General features: G+C 43.2%; 1 protein-coding gene across 1 annotated transcript in view; it reads left to right on the top strand.

Annotated features, from left to right (window-relative positions):
- The first annotated feature begins 17,022 nt into the window (after positions 1-17,022).
- The window catches only part of opn4xa (opsin 4xa), a 48,706-nt gene continuing 45,209 nt past the window's right edge, over positions 17,023-20,519 (top strand). Inside the window, exon 1 of the mRNA XM_029654897.2 lies at positions 17,023-17,168. Coding sequence (XP_029510757.2) covers positions 17,023-17,168 — 146 coding nt within the window. The remainder of the gene's footprint in view (positions 17,169-20,519) is intronic.

The following is a 20,519-nucleotide window of genomic DNA, read 5'->3' on the forward strand; positions in this document are numbered from 1 at the left end:
TTAGCCTGGGTTGGCTCGCTAAATGTTTTGGTTTACCTTTAGCCTGTGTTGTAGACTGGCTTGCTAAATGTTTTGGTTTACCTTTAACCTGGGTTTTTGATTGGTTTGCTAAATATTTTGGTTTACATTTAGCCTGGGTTTTAGACTGGCTTGCTAATGTTTTGTTTTGAGGAGGAGGAGCAGGATGAAGGTGTCAAGGTGATAGAAAGTGTCTCTGACGTCAACCTGAGTGTAGAGATGTGCTGCAACATCAATGAGCACAGCATGGAGCCCTGAATTGATGTGACACACTTGAGTCAGACCATCACTCACTGTGTTCAGTGTTGTAACAGATGGGGTTTTGTAATATGTTGTGTTTTTCGGTCAATGTGGGCAGATATAGAAAAAGCAACACTTTGTGCAAGTAAATAGAATGGCGCCGACAGAGACGGTCGCCTCGCTTTGCGTTTTTAGGAAACTATGCAGTATTTTGTTTTTTTAATGTATTATTTCTTACATTGCTACCCCAGGAAATCTGAAGTCTTATTACATACAGCTGGGAAGAACTATTGGATATAAGAGCAACGTCAACTTACCAACATTATGACCAGGAATACGACTTTCCCGAAGCGGATCCTATGTTTGGACCACCACCCAGGACAATGGATCGGATCCCAGTAGGCAACCCAAAACAACGGCACCGCAGAAGGGGCAGCCATCTCCTCCGGCGCCATCATCTGTACACCATTTAAACGTGTTAACCCTCGCAAGGCTGCCAGCCCAGACGGCATCCCTAGCCGCGTCCTCGGAGCATGCGCAGACCAGCTGGCTGGTGTGTTTACGGACATATTTAATCAATCCCTATCCCAGTCTGCTGTTCCCCCATGCTTCAAGAGGACCACCATTGTTCCTGTTCCTAAGAAAGCTAAGATAACTGAGCTAAACGACTATCGCCCCGTAGCACTCACTTCCGTCATCCTGAAGTGCTTTGAGAGACTAGTCAAGGATCATATCACGTCCACCCTACCTGACACACTAGACCCACTCCAATTTTCTTACCGCCCAATAGGTCCACAGACGACGCAATCGCCATCACACTGCACACTGCCCTAACCCATCTGGACAAGAGGAATACCTATGTAAGAATGCTGTTCATCGATTACAGCTCAGCACTTAACACCATAGTACCCATCAAATTCGTCATTAAGCTTGAGACCCTGGGTATCGACCACGCCCTGTGCAACTGGGTCCTGGACTTTCTGACGGGCCGTCCCCAGGTGGTGAGGGTAGGAAACAACATCTCTACCCCACTGATCCACAACACTGGGGCCCCACAAGGGTGCGTTCTCAGCCCTCTCCTGTACTCCCTGTTCACCCACGACTGCATGGCCATGCACGCCTCCAACTCAATCATCTAGTTTGCAGACGACACTACAGTGGTAGGCTTGATTACCAACAATGACGAGACAGCCTACATGGAGGAGGTCAGGGACCTTAGAGTGTGGTGTCTCAACGTCAACAAAAGAAAGGAGATGATCGTGGACTTCAGGAAACAGCAGAGGGAGCACCCCCCTATCCACATCAAAGGGGCAGCAAAGGAGAAGGTGGAAAGTTTTAAGTTCCTCTGCGTACACATCACGGGCAAACTGAAATGGTCCACCCACACAAACAGCATGGTGAAGAAGGTGCAAACAGCTCCTCTTCAACCTCAACCTCTGAAGAAATTTGGCTTGTCACTGAAAACACTCACAAACATTTACAGATGCACAATCGAGAGCATCCTGTCGGGCTGTATCGCCGCCTGGTATGGCAACTGCTCCACCCACAACCGCAAGGCTCTCCAGAGGTTAGTGAGGTCTGCACAACGCATCACCGGGGGCAAACTACCTGCCCTCCAGGACACCTACACCATCTGATGTGACAGGAAGGCCAGAAAAATCATCAAGGACATCCACCACCCGAGCCACTGCTTGTTCACACCGCTACCATCCAGGAAGCGAAGTCAGTACAGGTGCATTAAAGCTGAAAAACAGCCATCACTAACATTGAGTGGCTGCTGCCAACATACTGACTCAAATCTCTAACCACTTTAATAATAAAAAATTGGATGTAATAAATGTATCACTAGTCACTTTAAACAATTACACTTTATATAATGTTTACATACCCTACATTACTCATCTCATATGTCTTATTCATTCCTTTACACTTGTGTGTATAAGGTAGTTGATGTGAAATTGTTAGATTACTTGTTAGATATTACTGCATGGTCGGAACTAGAAGCAAAAGCATTTCGCTACACTCACATTAACATCTGCTAACCATGTGTATGTGAAAAATAAAATTTGATTTGGCAGCGAAACAGTTCATTCAGCGTCATTTACTGACTGCGACTTGCATTGTTAAATAAAGGTTCAATTAAAAAAATGTCAAATATAAAAAACATAAATGATATGGCTGACTTGCTTAAACAAATTTGGTTTCTACTGACAATTTGAGACATAGAAACTATGGCATGAGGGAACGACGAGCAGATAAGAGGCAATCCCTAATTTTGAACAAGACATTAATGAGCGAGTTAGGACGGATGTAGTCAATATAACTATTTATTCAGCACTTTTGAAATGTACAGCGACATAATTCAGAACATGGGCCATTCTTAGAGTATTCTCCCTGTACACCAAGTCAGAGCTGTGGGATAAATACAGGGGGCATATAAGTAGACAATGAAAGCTCTTACAATATTCAATGACTACATTTATCTAAAACAGGCTATAGGTTACATGTGCACCACCAAGTCAGAACAGTATTATTAGGGTGAGGCACATGGGCTACTAACAGCTTACTACACAACATACACTTAGTATTACTTTCTAAGCTACAGTATACATATCTCCCTGGCATATTACACCATTATGCATCAGCCTACAAGACATTTTTGGACTCACCTTGTTGTTCTGTGCTCACTTGAACAGGAAGGTGGCGCGGCGGTCCTTCATGTGGGCACATTTTGTCATCAAAATCTGGCGTTCTCTGGATTTATGGTGCTTTCAAGACAACTGGGAACTCTGAAAAAAAACAAGGTTGAATCGTGACGTCAGTGTTCTTCAGTTTGAATGCGGCAGAAGTCATGATGGATTGACAGCATGGCCAAAGTATTCAACATTTTCTGGCCCATGGTGTTGTATGTGAATGTTTATCCTTTTAAGCTTTGAAAAGAGACTCTTAAACCCAGACTTGGACCACACACCCACTCCACTGAATATCATGCTAGGGATTGCTTTGGAAAGCTTGCAGTTAGCCACTGATTCCTTCCAAACCACTCATTTTTGAATTTGCGATTTACAACTTGTTGTGTAATGTTTATGTCCAATGGCCAATGAGCACCAATACATTTTATCCATAATTTATCTTCATATGACAAGGATTGAAAAGGATTTGCCAGTAGATTGTCAACTTGATTCATGACGATGACTGCTTGTCTAGCTTGCTAGCTAACATTTTGAAAGTATCGTGTTGACATGATCAGTCCACATAAAGCTATGTAGATATAACATGATTTGACGTCATTTTATGACCTTGAGCCTTCTTGAATGAGCACTCCTAATGTAAATCTATTTTCGAGCTCTCCACATAGATTTTGTGGTGAAATAGTGTCCCCATAAGTGACAGATCACTGAGCCAATCATGGCGCAATGAGAGAACATTACCAACTCCTACGCTCTGTATTATCTGCTGGTTAACCCACCACCACAGCAGGCACTGAGCTAGGCTGAAACACCTGCTTTTGGAGCTGCCTTACTCAAGAAAGCAAAAAAGAGACAATCTTTGCATGCGGCTTTGTTAACTCAATTATTTAGTTTTTTTTTACATTGTTTGTAAACTGATGTGTGACACATATTAATGCTAAAATAACATCCAAAGCAGGCACACACAAAAAAATTACAAAAATAATAATATACAGAACCAGTCAAAAGTTTGGACACAGAAGTTTCTTTACTTTTCCTATTTTCTACATTGTAGAATAATAGTGAAGACATCAAAACTATGAAATAACACATGGAATCATGTAGTAACCAAAAATGTGTTAAACAAATCAAAATAGATTTTAGATTCTTCAAAGTAGCTGCCTATTGTATTGATGACAGCATTTCAAACTCTTGACGTTCTCTCAACCAGCTTCACCTGGAACGCTTTTCCAACAGTCTTGAAGGAGTTCCCACATAAGCTGAGCACTTGTTGGCTGTTTTTCCTTCACTCTGCGGTCCAACTCATCCCAAACCATCTCAATTGGGTTGAGGTCGGGTGATTGTGGAGGCCAGGTCATCTGATGCAGCACTCCATCACTCTCCTTCTTGGTCAGATAGCCCTTACGCAGCTTGGAGGTGTGTTTGGTCATTGTCCTGTTGAAAAACAAATGATAGTCCCACTAAGCGCAAACCAGATAGGATGGCGCATCGCTGCAGAATGCTGTGGTGGCCATGCTGATTAAGTGTGCCTTGAACTCTAAATAAATAATTGACGCTGTCATCAGCAAAGCACCCCCACACCATCACACCTCTTCCTCCACACTTCACGGTGGAGACTACACATCCGGAGATCATCCATTCACCTACTCTGCGTCTCACAAAGACACAGTGTCAAATTTGGACTCGTCAGACCAAATGACAGATTTCCACCGGTCTAATGTCCATTGCTTGTGTTTTTTGGCCCAAGCAAGTCTCTTCTTATTATTTGTGTCCTTTAGTAGTGGTGTCTTTGCAGAAATTCGAACCTGAAGGCTTGATTCATGCAGTCTCCTCTGAACAGTTGATGTTGAGATGTGTCTATTAATTGCACTCTGTGAAGCATTTATTTGGGCTGCAATCTGAGGTGCAGTTAACTCTAATTAACTATCCTCTGCAGCAGAGGTATCTTTGGGTGTTTCTTTCCTGTAGCAGTCCTCATGAGAGCCAGTTTCATCATTGTGCTTGATGGTTTTGCGACTGCACTTGAAAAAACGTTCAAAGTTTTGGACATCTTCCTGATTGACTGACCTTCATGACTTAAAGTAATGACGGACTGTCGTTTCTCTTTGCTCTTTTGAGCTGTTCTTGCCATAATATGGACTTGGTCTTTTACCAAATATGGCTATCTTCTGTATACCACCCCTACCTTGTCACAACTCAACTGATTGGCTCAAATGCATTAAGAAGGAAAGAAATTCCACAAATTAACTTTAACAAGGCACACCTGTTAATTGAAATGCATTTCAGGTGACTACCTCATGAAGCGGGTATACCGCCTGGTATAGAGGTTGTGGATGGCAGGAAGCTTGGCCCCAATGTCCGTTCGCACTACCCTCTGTAGTGCCTTGCAGTCGGAGACCGAGCAGTTGCCATACCAGGTATTGATACAACCAGTCAGGATGCTCTCGATAGTGCAGCTGTAGAACATTTTGAGGATCTGAGGAGCCATGCCAAGTCTCCTGAGGGGGAATAGGTTTTCTCATGCCCTTTTCCCAACTGTCTTGGTGTGCTTGGACCATGTTAGTTTATTAGTAACGTGGACACCAAGGAACTTGAAGATCTCAACCTGCTCTGCTGCAGCCCTTTGATGAGAATGGGGGCGTGCTCGGTCCTCATTTTCCTGTAGTCCACAATCATCTCCTTTGTCTTGATCACGTTGAGAGAGGGGTTGTTGTCCTGGCACCACATGGCCAGGTCTCTGACCTCCTCCCTATAGGCTGTCTCGTCTCGTCGCAAATTTAATTTTTTATTTAATTTATTTATTTCACCTTTATTTAACCAGGTAGGCAAGTTGAGAACAAGTTCTCATTTACAATTGCGACCTGGCCAAGATAAAGCAAAGCAGTTCGACACATACAACGACACAGAGTTACACATGGAGTAAAACAAACATACAGTCAATAATACAGTATAAACAAGTCTATATACAATGTGAGCAAATTAGGTGAGAAGGGAGGTAAAGGTAAAAAAGGCCATGGTGGCAAAGTAAATACAATATAGTCAGTAAAAACACTGGAATGGTAGTTTTGCAATGGAAGAATGTGCAAAGTAGAAATAAAAATAATGGGGAGTAAAGGAGCAAAATAAATAAATTAATTAAATACAGTTGGGAAAGAGGTAGTTGTTTGGGCTAAATTATAGGTGGGCTATGTACAGGTGCAGTAATCTGTAAGATGCTCTGACAGTTGGTGCTTAAAGCTAGTGAGGGAGATAAGTGTTTCCAGTTTCAGAGATTTTTGTGGTTCGTTCCAGTCATTGGCAGCAGAGAACTGGAAGGAGAGGCGGCCAAAGAAAGAATTGGTTTTGGGGGTGACTAGAGAGATATACCTGCTGGAGCGTGTGCTACAGGTGGGAGATGCTACGGTGACCAGCGAGCTGAGATAAAGGGGGACTTTACCTAGCAGGGTCTTGTAGATGACATGGAGCCAGTGGGTTTGGCGACGAGTATTAAGCGAGGGCCAGTCAACGAGAGCGTACAGGTCGCAATGGTGGGTAGTATATGGGGCTTTGGTGACAAAACGGATTGCACTGTGATAGACTGCATCCAATTTGTTGAGTAGGGTATTGGAGGCTATTTTGTAAATGACATCGCCAAAGTCGAGGATTGGTAGGATGGTCAGTTTCACAAGGGTATGTTTGGCAGCATGAGTGAAGGATGCTTTGTTGCGGAAATGGAAGCCAATTCTAGATTTAACTTTGGATTGGAGATGTTTGATATGGGTCTGGAAGGAGAGTTTACGGTCTAACCAGACACCTAAGTATTTGTAGTTGTCCACGTATTCTAAGTCTGAGCCGTCCAGAGTAGTGATGTTGGACAGGCGGGTAGGTGCAGGTAGCGATCGGTTGAAGAGCATGCATTTAGTTTTACTTGTATATAAGAGCAATTGGAGGCCACGGAAGGAGAGTTGTATGGCATTGAAGCTTGCCTGGAGGGTTGTTAACACAGTGTCCAAAGAAGGGCCGGAAGTATACAGAATGGTGTCGTCTGCATAGAGGTGGATCAGAGACTCACCAGCAGCAAGAGCGACCTCATTGATGTATACAGAGAAGAGAGTCGGTCCAAGAATTGAACCCTGTGGCACCCCCATAGAGACTGCCAGAGGTCCGGACAGCAGACCCTCCGATTTGACACACTGAACTCTATCAGAGAAGTAGTTGTTGAACCAGGCGAGGCAATCATTTGAGAAACCAAGGCTGTCGAGTCTGCCGATGAGGATGTGGTGGTTGACAGAGTCGAAAGCCTTGGCCAGATCAATGAATACGGCTGCACAGTAATGTTTCTTATCGATGGCGGTTAAGATATCGTTTAGGACCTTGAGCGTGGCTGAGGTGCACCCATGACCAGCTCTGAAACCAGATTGCATAGCAGAGAAGGTATGGTGAGATTCGAAATGGTCAGTAATCTGTTTGTTGACTTGGCTTTCGAAGACCTTAGAAAGGCATGGTAGGATAGATATAGGTCTGTAGCAGTTTGGGTCAAGAGTGTCCCCCCCTTTGAAGAGGGGGATGACCGCAGCTGCTTTCCAATCTTTGGGAATCTCAGACAACACGAAAGAGAGGTTGAACAGGCTAGTAATAGGGGTGGCAACAATTTCGGCAGATAATTTTAGAAAGAAAGGGTCCAGATTGTCTAGCCCGGCTGATTTGTAGGGGTCCAGATTTTTCAGCTCTTTCAGAACTTCAGCTGAATGGATTTGGGAGAAGGAGAAATGGGGAAGGCTTGGGCGAGTTGCTGTTGGGGGTGCAGTGCTGTTGACCGGGGTAGGAGTAGCCAGGTGGAAAGCATGGCCAGCCGTAGAAAAATGCTTATTGAAATTCTCAATTATGGTGGATTTATCAGTGGTGACAGTGTTTCCTATCTTCAGTGCAGTGGGCAGCTGGGAGGAGGTGTTCTTATTCTCCATGGACTTTACAGTGTCCCAGAACTTTTTTGAGTTAGTGTTGCAGGAAGCAAATTTCTGCTTAAAAAAGCTAGCCTTGGCTTTTCTAACTGCCTGTGTATAACGGTTTCTAGCTTCCCTGAACAGCTGCATATCACGGGGGCTGTTCGATGCTAATGCAGAACGCCATAGGATGTTTTTGTGTTGGTTAAGTGCAGTCAGGTCTGGGGAGAACCAAGGGCTATATCTGTTCCTGGTTCTAAATTTCTTGAATGGGGCATGTTTATTTAAGATGGTTAGGAAGGCATTTAAAAAAAAATATCCAGGCATCCTCTACTGACGGGATGAGATCAATATCCTTCCAGGATACCCCGGCCAGGTCGATTAGAAAGGCCTGCTCGCTGAAGTGTTTCAGGGAGCGTTTTACAGTGATGAGTGGAGGTCGTTTGACCGCTGACCCATTACGGATGCAGGCAATGAGGCAGTGATCGCTGAGATCTTGGTTGAAGACAGCAGAGGTGTATTTAGAGGGGAAGTTGGTTAGGATGATATCTATGAGGGTGCTCGTGTTTAAGGCTTTGGGGGGGTACCTGGTAGGTTCATTGATAATTTGTGTGAGATTGAGGGCATCAAGTTTAGATTGTAGGATGGCTGGGGTGTTAAGCATGTTCCAGTTTAGGTCGCCTAGCAGCACGAGCTCTGAAGATAGATGAGGGCAATCAGTTCACATATGGTGTCCAGAGCACAGCTGGGGGCAGAGGGTGGTCTATAGCAGGCGGCAACAGTGAGAGACTTGTTTTTAGAGAGGTGGATTTTTAAAAGTAGAAGTTCAAATTGTTTGGGTACAGACCTGGATAGTAGGACAGAACTCTGCAGGCTATCTTTGCAGTAGATTGCAACACCGCCCCCTTTGGCAGTTCTATCTTGTCTGAAAATGTTGTAGTTTGGAATTAAAATTTCTGAATTTTTGGTGGTCTTCCTAAGCCAGGATTCAGACACAGCTAGAACATCCGGGTTGGCAGAGTGTGCTAAAGCAGTGAATAGAACAAACTTAGGGAGGAGGCTTCTAATGTTAACATGCATGAAACCAAGGCTATTACGGTTACAGAAGTCATCAAAAGAGAGCGCCTGGGGAATAGGAGTGGAGCTAGGCACTGCAGGGCCTGGATTCACCTCTACATCGCCAGAGGAACATAGGAGGAGAAGAATAAGGGTACGGCTAAAAGCAATAAGAATTGGTCTTCTGGAACAGAGAGTAAAAGGAGGTTTCTGGGGGCGATAAAATAGCATCAAGGTATAATGTACAGACAAAGGTATGGTAGGATGTGAATACAGTGGAGGTAAACCTAGGTATTGAGTGATGAAGAGAGAGATATTGTCTCTAGAAACATCATTGAAACCAGGAGATGTCATTGCATGTGTGGGTGATGGAACTAATAAGTTGGATAAGGTATAGTGAGCAGGACTAGAGGCTCTACAGTGAAAAAAGCCAATAAACACTAACCAGAACAGCAATGGACAAGACATATTGACATTAAGGAAAGGCATCCTTAGTCGAGTGATCAAAAGGGTCCAGTGAGTGGGGAGGTTGGTTTGGGGGTCACGGCGATTTAGACAGCTAGCCAGGACATCGGTAGCAAGCTAGCATAGGATGGAGGTCTGTTGTTAGCCACCTCTTGCGTTCCGTCAGTAGATTAGTGGGGTTCCGTGTGGTAGAGGGATTAGTCCAAATCACACAACAACAAAAAATAAAATAAAAACAATAGATATAGTTATAGAGGCCCAAGAAGAAACATAATAATAATAAAAATAAATAAATTGTCCGATTGTCTATTCTGAGAGCAGCCGGTAAGACAGCTAACGGTTAGCAGGCCGCAAATGGGCGTTCAGGTAACGTTGCGACGGAGGAGCCAGCCGGATCTCCTTCGGGTAGATAACGTCGGCAGTCCAGTTGTGAAGGCCCAGGGGGGCTCCGCGTAGGCAGTAAAACGGGTCCGGATAGGTGACTGCAGCCCAGGAGTGATTGACGGAGCTGGCTAGCTCCGGAGTAATTGATGTTTGCTCCGGAATCGACGAAAGCAGATAGACACACGGATAGCAGCTAGCTAGCTGTGAGATCCGGGAATGAATGTCCAGAGCAGTTGAAATCCAGGGACATGGAGAGAAAAATTGGTCCGGTATGTTCCGTTCCGAGCCGCGCTGCGCCCGTACAAAACTGGCGATAGATTTTCGAGCTAAAGGATAGCTGATGACCACAAACCGTGGTTAGCTGAATACTAACGATTTGCCAGTAAAGAAGCTAACTAGCTTCTGAACTAGCTTCTGATTAGCTTCTGGCTAGCTTCTGGCTAGCTTCTGGCTAGTTTCTGGCTAGCTTCTTGGAGTTTCTGGCTAGCTTCTTGGAGGATTGCAGATTTGAGGTAAATAATACTTATTTATAAGTATAAATTGGTGAGGCGGGTTGCAGGAGAGTGTTTTGAAGATGAGTTGATGAAAAATAAAAATAAAATGTATGTGAAAAAAGTTGTAAATATATATATATACAGGACACGACAAGACGAGGACAAAAGACGTCTGAACTGCTATGCCATCTCGGACTGATAATTACGGTGTTGGAGTCGTGCCTGGCCGGCAGTCATGAGTGAACAGGGAGTACAGGAGGGGAATGAGCACGCACCCCTGAGGGGTCTCTGTGTTGAGGATCAGTGTGGCAGATGTGTTGTTACCTACCCTTACCACCTGGGGGCAGCCCATCAGGAAGTCCATGATCCAGTTGCAAAGGGAGGTGTTAAATCCCAGGGTCCGTAGCTTATTGATGAGCTTTGAGGGCACTATGGTGTTGAACGCTGAGCTGTAGTCAATAGGTGTTCCTTTTGTCCGGGTGGGAAAGGGCAGTGTGGAGTGCAGTATAGATTGCGTCATCTGTGGATCTGTTAGGGCGGTATGCAAATTGGAGTAGGTCTAGGGTTTCTGGGATGATGGTGTTGATGTGAGCCATGACCAGTCTTTCAAAGCACTTCATGGCTACAGATGTTAGTGCTACGGGTAGGTAGTCATTTAGGCAGGTTACCTTAATGTTCTTGGGCACAGGGACTTTGGTCGTCTTCTTAAAACATGTTGGTATTACAGACTCGGACAGAGAGAGGTTGAAAATGTGAAGACACAAGTAAAGACATGTGCCAGTTGGTCAGCGCATGCTCGCTGTACACCTCCTGGTAATCCGTCTGGCCCTGCGGCCTTGTGAATGTTGACCTGTTTAAAGGTCTTACTCACATCGGCTGCGGAGAGCGTGATCACACAGTCTTCCGGAACAGCTGGTGCTCTCATGCATGTTTCAGTGTTTTTGTCTCGAAGCGAGCATAGAAGTAGTTTTGCTCATCTGGTAGGCTCGTGTCACTTGAAAGCGGTAGCTCTAGCCTTTAGCTGAGTGCGGATGCTGCCTGTAATCCATGGCTTCTGGTTGGGCTTTGTACGTATGGTCACTGTGGGGATGACGTCATCGATGCACTTATTGATGAAGCCAATGACTGATGTGGTGTACTCCTCAATGCCATCGGAGGAATCCCAGAACATATTCCAGTCTGTGCTAGCAAAACAGTCCTGTAGCTTAGCATCTGCTTCCTCTGACCACTTTTTTATTGCTATAGTCACTGTTGCTTCCTGCTTTAATTTTAGCTAGTAAGCAAGAATCCGGACGATATAATTATGGTCAGATTTGCCAAATGGAGGGCGAGGGAGAGCTTTGTATGCTTCTCTGTGTGTGGAGTATAGGTGGTCCAGAGTTTTTTTTTCTCTGGTTGCACATTTAAAATGCTGATAGAAATTTGGTCAAACTGATTTAAGTCCCTGGCTCCTAGGAGTGCCGCCTCATGGGTGAGTGTTTTCTTGTTTGCTTATGACGGAATACAGCTCATTCAATGCTATCTTAGTGCTAGCCTCTGACTGTGGTGGTATGTAAACAGTTACAAAGAATACAGATGAAAACTCTCTCGGTAGGTAGTGTGGTCAACAGCTTATCATGAGATACTCTACCTCAGGTGATCAATAGCTCGCGACTTCCTTAGATATCGTGCACCAGCTGTGGTTTACAAAAATACCAAAACCGCCGGCCCTTGTCTTACCAGACGCCGCTGTTCTTCTGATCGTATAACCAGCCAGCTATATGTTGATATTGTCGTCGTTCAGACACGACTCCGAGAAGCTTAAGATGTTACAGTTTTTAATGTCCCATTGGTAGTTTAATCTTCCGCGTAACTCGTCGATTTTATTCTCCAAAGATTGCATGTTTGCTAGCAGAATGGAGGGAAGTGGGGGTTTATTCGATCGCCTATGAATTCTCAGAAGGCAACCCGACCTTCAGCCCCTCTTTCTCAACCTCCTCTTCACGCAGGTCACAGGGATCGGGGCCTGTTCCCGAGGAAGCAGTATATCATTCGCGTCGAGTCATGGTATGAAAAAAAGGATTCTGCTAGTCCGTGGTGAGTAATCGCAGTCCTGATGTCTAGAACTTCATTTCGGTCATAAGAGACGGTAGCGGCAACATTATGTACAAAATAAGTTAAAAAATAAGTTGCAAATAAATTAACAAAAAAAACACAATCCCTTACCTACCCTTACCAATAATTACTTTTTTTTATTTGTTTAACACTTTTCTTCGATACTACATGATTCCATATGTGTTATTTCATAGTTTTGATGTCTTCACCATTATTCTACAATGTAGAAAATAGTCTAAATAAAGAAAAGCCTTGAATGAGTAGGTGTGTCCAAACTATTGACTGGTATTGTATATATATATATACACACACTACCGTTCAAAAGTTTGGGGTCACTTAGAAATGTCCTTGTTTTTGAAAGAAAAGCTATTTTTTTGTCCATTAAAATAACATAAGATTGATCAGAAATACAATGTAGACATTGTTAATGTTGTAAATGTTTTGTTAATGTTTTGTTAATGTTGTTAATGTTGTATTACTATTGTAGCTGGAAATGGCTGAGTTTTAATGGAATATCTACGTAGGCGTACAGAGGCCCATTATCAGCAACCATCACTCCTGTGTTCCAATGGCATGTTGTGTTAGCTAAGGCTAATTGATCATTAGAAAACCCTTTTGCAATTATGTTAGCACAGCTGAAAACTGTTGTCCTGATTAAAGAAGCAATAAAACTGACTAGTTTAGACCAGTTGAGTATCTGGAGCATCAGCATTTGTGGGTTTGATTACAGGCTCAAAATGGCCAGAAACAAATAACTTTCTTCTGAAACTCGTTCGTCTATTCTTGTTCTGAGAAATGGAGGCTATTCCATGTGAGAAATTGCCAAGAAACTGAAGATCTCGTACAATGCTGTGTACTACTCCCTTCACAGAACAGCGTAAACTGGCCCTAACCAGAATAGAAAGATGAGTGGGAGGCCCCCTGGTGCACAACTGAGCAAGAAGAAAACTACATTAGAGTGTCTAGTTTGAGAAACAGACGCCTCACAAGTCCTCAACTGGCAGCTTCATTAAATAGTACCCGTAAAACACCCATCTCAATGTCAACAGTGAAGAGGTGACTCCGGAATGCTGGCCTTCTAGGCAGAGTTCCTCTGTTCAGTGTCTGTGTTTTTTTTGCTCATCTTAATCTTCTATTTTTATTGGCCAATCTGAGATATGGCTTTTCTTTGCAACTCTGCCTAGAAGGCCAGTATCCCGGGGTCGCCTCTACACTGTTGATGTTGAGACTGGTTGTTTGCAGGTACTATTTAATGAAGCTGCCAGCTGAGGAATTGTGAGGCATCTGGTTAGTAATTGTTTAGTAATTGCTCGCTACCAACCTTGCCAGCAGGCATGCCAGCTAAGCTAGTTAGCCAAGCTAGCTACTCTAATTTGACAGCCTCAAATAGCTTCTTGGTAGTAAGTTATGAAGTTGGGAGATTGGGAACCTATCTGGGCTAGCTAAAGCCAACTTCATAAAATTGCTAGGTGGAAAGTAATATTACAGAGAAACAACAACAAAAATATTTTTAATAAACAGGACAGATCTGAGGGGGCGTGACGCATCTGCCCACCTCCCCCAAAACAGATCTTTGGAGAGCTTCTGAAACACATGGCTTCTAAAACACAAACAAAAGGTTTGCGCTATTAGGTTTGCCGATTGCGCTATTAGTAAAATAACCATTGCCTCTTGAGATTACTGTGAAACACTCTTGGACAGCCACACTGATGAGGGGGCTTCAGTCAGTCAGTCAGTCAGTCAGATAAACAGCAGTTGAATGGTGCCCACCCACACCACTCTGCTCTACTAGCTGAATGGCTACACATTAAGGGAGGGGGCATGGCCAGGGTTGGGTATGTTACTTTCTAAATGTAATCCGTTACAATTACCAGTTACCTGTCCAAAACTGTCAGTAACATATCTTTTGGATTTCCCAAACTCAGTAACGTAATCTGATTACATTCAGTTACTTTTAAATTACTTTCCCCTTAAGCCAGTACATGTCCAGGCCTGTCTGAAGTTTGCTAGAGAGCATTTGGATGATCCAGAAGAAGATTGGGAGAATGTCTTATGGTCAGATGAAACCAAAATATAACTTTTTGGTAAAAACTCAACTCGTCGTGTTTGGAGGACAAAGAATGCTGAGTTGCATCCAAAGAACACCATACCTACTGTGAAGCATGGGGGTGGAAACATCATGCTCTGGGGCTGTTTTTCTGCAAAGGGACCAGGACGACTGATCCGTGTAAAGGAAAGAATGAATGAGGCCATGTATCGTGAGATTTTGAGTGAAAACCTCCTTCCTTCAGCAAGAGCATTGAAGATGAAACGTGGCTGAGTCTTTCAGCATGACAATGATCCCAAACACACCGCCCGGGAAACGAAGGAGTGGCTTCGTAAGAAGCATTTCAAGGTCCTGGAGTGGCCTAGCCAGTCTCCAGATCTCAAACCCATAGAAAATCTTTGGAGGGAGTTGAAAGTCCGTGTTGCCCAGCAACAGCCCCAAAATTCACTGCTCTAGAGGAGATCTGCATGCAGGAATGGGCCAAAATACCAGCAACAATGTGTGAAAACCTTGTGAAACCTTGCCAACAAAGGGTATATAACAAAGTATTGAGATAAACTTTTGTTATTGACCAAATACTTATTTTCCACCATCATTTGCAAATAAATTCATTAAAAATCTTACAATGTGATTTTCTGGATTTTTTTCTTCTCATTTTGTCTGTCATAGTTGAAGTGTACCTATGATGAAAATTACAGGCCTCTCATCTTTTTAAGTGCGAGAACTTGCACAATTGGTGGCTGACTAAATACTTTTTTGTCCCACTGTATATGTATAATTTATAAATCCAAAAATGTATGTAGCAACTACAGATTGCCCCTTTAAGTCTATCATAAGTGTGCGAGTTTGAGCATGTGTCCATTAAGCCTATGGATTTTTTTTTATCAGCATGAATTAGATTGAACACCCCACTTTTATTCCATTGGCTGGAATCCTCACTATGCAGCAGTTGCAAGAGCGCATTTTTCACTGGCTGTCCACTGGTTTCAAAAACAATGATTGATAGGCAGTTTAAACTTCTTGAGTTCAACCATTATTGGGTTCAAATACACAGTTAGATTTGTGAACAGCGATCTACAACAACCACAATCCATAAGGGGCAGATAGATAAATGAGAGAGCAGCAGTGTGATTCACATCAATGCGCTATGTAGACAGCAATGATAAGTGATATCCGTATCGCCGTAGACTACACCACTGCTGTCATCCTGACCCCCAAGCGTTTATTCAAATTGGATAATCTTTGGATGCCGACAGCAGTCGCACCATTGGAAGACATATCTTGGACTGAAGCTTGCTCTTTTCCCACGATCCATCAAACACATTGGTGTCATCTAAGTGGTTTATGGCTTGTGGTCAGACTCGCTCAGGTGGTATAAATTTAAAGTTGCGCATTTTTTCAATAGTGATTTGAATGTCATTGAGAAAACAGAGAAGTGTCAATGATTTTTTTTCTCTCGCTAACATCCTTTCGGAATTTAGTAAAGTAAGTAATCCTCGAAGTAATCATCTAGTTTTTCAAAAGTATCTGTACTCTGATTAAAATATTTTTTGCTGGTAACATAGTTACCGTTTTTTTGTAATCCCTTACATGTAATCCGTTACTCCCCAACCCTAGACATGGCTTTACATTGCGTGACTCTTTGGGCAGTCTTGATTTGATCACATTAACATAAATAAACAAATCCTCTTATAATCAGTACCTCAATGGGGTTGCGGTCAACCAGAGCCAAGCCAACACACTGCAGGGTCTGCATGGCTATATTCATCATCACAAAATGCCACCGCTTAATCACTTCCTTTAATCATTCGCTTTATGGATGGACATAACCCAGTGATTAATATTATAATTTATTAACAGTGACAAAAAATGCTGCATTAAAGTAAATAGTATATGACTTCATACGTCTATGATTTCACATATTGTAGAATTTTATCACCAAAAGTAACAAACTTTTATAAGACAAAAATGCCCAAACATGAAGTTTTGTTCATAGTATGTGCAGTCTCTCCTAAATTCTCTTTCCAAATGGTTGCTTGTCACAAGCACTTAGATCCATGATAACTAAAGGTTTTTGATTGTTATTGTTGTGCAGTGGCTTGCAGCCGATCAATGCTTTCACACCAATGAGTAAGGAACCCCTGTCTGGGCAGAGCTACAGTATGTTGACTACACCTCAGCAGCTCAGCCACAAGGCTCTACCTGGAAGGGATCAATATCTGAACCACAGGACAAATTTCACCTGGAGGATGATGGGAGGTCAGATATGATGTTTGGATTCATTCTGAGAGCTGTTGTCTTACTACCTTATTCCATCCTCTATCGGATGGAAAACAGTCAATGTTTACTACTGATATCATAGAGCCAAGGCAAACCATGGAAGACAGTTATGTAATAAACAGACAGACAGAGAGAGAGCGAGAGACAGAGAGAGAGAGAGAGAGAGAGCGAGAGACAGAAAGAGAGAGAGAGAGAGAGAGAGAGAGAGAGAGACAGATGTTGTGAAAGAGAGGGAGAGCTCTGTGGTGAAAGTGGTTTAGTGAAAGTGTTGTATTGTCCATTACGTTGTTCATATGGACTAAGTCAGGTCTGCGTCTCTCTTTGTCCCAGGCATGTCAGGCATGGACAACATGGACCGAGGTTTCTTCCGGAAGGTGGATGTGCCAGACCACGCTCATTACATCGTGGCCTGCTTTGTCGTGGTGATTGGAGCAGTAGGGGTCGGTGGGAACGCCCTGGTGATGTACGCCTTCTTCAGGTAGGCCCAAGTACCTGAGGGAAAAGGGGAATGAAGGAGGGAAAATCACCTGTTGGAGGGGAGAGGGCAAGTGTTTCTAGCCTGGGTACCAGTCTGTTTCTGCTCTCTTTCAGACTGGCACCCAGGCTGAAGTGTTTCCTTTTCTCTCCTCTAACTAAACCTCTTATTTGATTCACCAAAGTAATAACGAAGTGTTTATTTACAGGATAGATTTGACCATGCAAGGTATTTAAAGAGGACATTTGAAGATCTTTGTGGGAACAGGCATGAGAATAGGCATCATCGCAGATTTTCACACCCTTTGGTTCTAGCTCCCCGATTTGTCCTCATATGCCTGTTCTTTGTGCCATCCTGTCCGTTTAAATTCCTCAAAACTGTTTGTGTTCAGCTCTTCAGTAAGGGCCCGATTCAGACTTAGGAAATCAATGCATTTTTTTCACATTTTGATTTAAAGCACTTCTCAGTAGTTGGTACTCAGACTTACCTTATACAAGTACGTTATGGGCTGTGCAGGTGTGGCTCCCTTGCATGCACTGAATAAACGTAATTCAACTGCCGAAAATCCTCCCATTTGCTGGCCAACAGATTCTCTGGTGGAGTTTTCATAGGGTCTCCAGTACATTAAACTGCTATGTGTGATCTTGGTTCCATAATGACTCAAATAGACTACATGTCTCAAACATTTACCTAATATTATCCACTATTACTGGCGACTCTGACGAACAACCACACGAACCCCAGCTAGCACAGCGGATGTGTGCCGATTCCGGCTGAGAGTCGGGGCACTCGGCTGAGAGTCGGGGCACCCGGCTGAGAGTCGAGGCACGCGGCTGAGAGTCAGACTCGGCAGACGTCATGTGGCCCGAGTCTGGGCCGCCTTCAGCAGTATTACTTATGGCTAGAATGCGGGATTGAGCTTGGGCCGATTCCGGTGTGAGTTATCTGGTCCAAATGTATTACTTGGGGCTCGGGCCGTTGGGTGCTACTCTCTGACATGATTACACGGGCTGCTTTATATAACATTTCATTATTTATTTATTTTCACATATTTTCTTTGATCAAAAAATACAATACATATTTAAATTACATTCTTTAACAGTCCTGTTTAAGTAGTATATTAGTATTTTGATACTTTGTGCAAGGCATTAAAAACTTTGTGGAGGGAGCCTCCCGAGTGACCCAGTGGTCTCAGATACCGCATCGCAGTGCAAACTGCGTTGCGATAGATGCTAGTTCGATACTCATGCCAGCCACGACCAGGAGACCCATGAGGCGACACACAATTGGCCCAGCGTCGTCCGAGTTAGGGGAGAGTTTGGCCGGCCGGGATGTCCTTGTCCCATCGTGCTGTAGCGACTCCTGTGGCGGGCCAGGTGCATGCACGCTGACACGGTCACCAGGTGTACAGTGTTTCCTCCGACATATTTTTTTGGGGGGTGGATGGATATAATTTGTATGCATTAAATGTATAATAGTAATATTTAAAATGACTAAATTGTGTAATTTTGTATGCATTTATTTAAATTAGCATCGGGCTGCTTCTGGGGGGATGCTGGTGAGATGCCTGGAAAAGTCTGCTACATTCCGGTAGATGGAAACAGCCCGATGTAGTACTTGGGCCGATTCTGGGCAGTCATTCATTTTGATTCTGTGCCGAGTCCGACACCTGATTCCGGGCCAATTAAACAAATTCCACCCTTCGGGAGAGGGCCGCTTCTAGGCTGATTCCTCATTGCTATCTGGGACATGACAGAAGAAAGAAAGTAATCTAATGATGTAATGCAAAAAAAAAATGGCTACAAATTGAAGGACACTAAGACGAAAGGGACCATTATTATGTATGTGGGTATTACTGACAGTGGCTTCCAATAGTGACTAATATTTCACATGAAAAAATAAAAGCCTGGGAATACATTCTAGACAGTATAAATCAACTCGGTAGGTTCTGTGCTATGGTCAGTGCACACAGATTTCCATAAGATACAGCCTTGGCTTGGGTCTTTGAATTTCACCCCCCACAATTATGAAGCCGTAGGCCTAGAATGAAAAACTATTTATATTCCACTGTGGAAAAGAGGCTGAAATATCTGTCATGCTTACATGCTTTTCATTATGCTGAAATCTGTTTCTAGCATTCATAAGGTAAAATGGATCCAAGACAATTGTCATTTATAGAACAAGTCAAAAGTTTGGACACACCTACTCATTCATGGGTTTTTCTTTATTTTTACAATGTTCTACATAGCGAAGACAACAACACTATGAATTAACACACATGGAATCATGTAGTAATCAAAAATCTAAATATATTTTAGATTTTTGATTCTTAAAGTAGCCACCCTTTGCCTTAATGACAACTTTACACACTTGGAATTCTCTCAACCAGCTTCACCAGGAATGCTTGTCCAACAGTGTTGAAGGAGTTCCAAAATATACTGAGCACTTGTTGGCTGCTTTTCCTTCACTCTGCGGTCCAACTCATCTCAAACCATCTCAATTGGGTTGAGGTTGGGTGATTTTGGAGGCCAGGTCCTCTGATGCAGCACTCCATCACTTTACTTATTGGCTTCACGGTGAGAACCACACATGCGGAGATCATCCGTTCACCTACTCTACCTCTCAAAAAGACACGGCGGTTGGAACCAAAAATCTCAAATTTGGACTCAAAAAAGGACAGATTTCCACTAGTCTAATGTCCATTGCTCGTGTTTCTTGGCCCAAGCAAATCTCTTCTTCTTGGGTCTTCCTTTCCTGTGGCAGTCCTCATGAGAGACAGTTCCATCATAGCGCTTGATGGTTTTGCAACTGCACTTGAAGAAACTTTCAAAATTCTTGACATTTTCAGGATAGACTGACGGTCATGTTTTAAAGTAATGATGGACTGTCACTTTTTCTTTGCTTATTTTAACTGTTCTTGCCATTATGGACTTTATGAAATACCATCTTCTGTATACCACCCCTACCTTGTCACAACACAACTGATTGGCTCTAACACATTAAGAAGGAAAAAAAATCCACAAATGAAATTTTAACAAGGCATACTTGTTAATTGAAACGTATTCCAGGTGACAACCTCATGAAGCTGGTTGAGAGAATGCCAAGAGTGCAAAGCTGTCATCAAGGTAAAGGGTGGCTACTTTGAAGAATCTCAAATCTCAAATATATTTTTATATATTTAACACTTTTTTGGTTACTACATGATTCCATATAGTTGTGTTGTCTTCACTATTATTCTACAATGTAGAACATAGTAAGAATAAAGAAAAACCCTTGAATGAATAGGTGTGTCCAAACTTTTGACTGGTACTGTATATTTATACTGAACAAATATATAAGCTCAACATATAAAGT

Source organism: Oncorhynchus nerka, linkage group LG4 (assembly GCF_034236695.1).
Source record: "Oncorhynchus nerka isolate Pitt River linkage group LG4, Oner_Uvic_2.0, whole genome shotgun sequence".
Lineage (NCBI taxonomy): Eukaryota > Metazoa > Chordata > Actinopteri > Salmoniformes > Salmonidae > Oncorhynchus > Oncorhynchus nerka.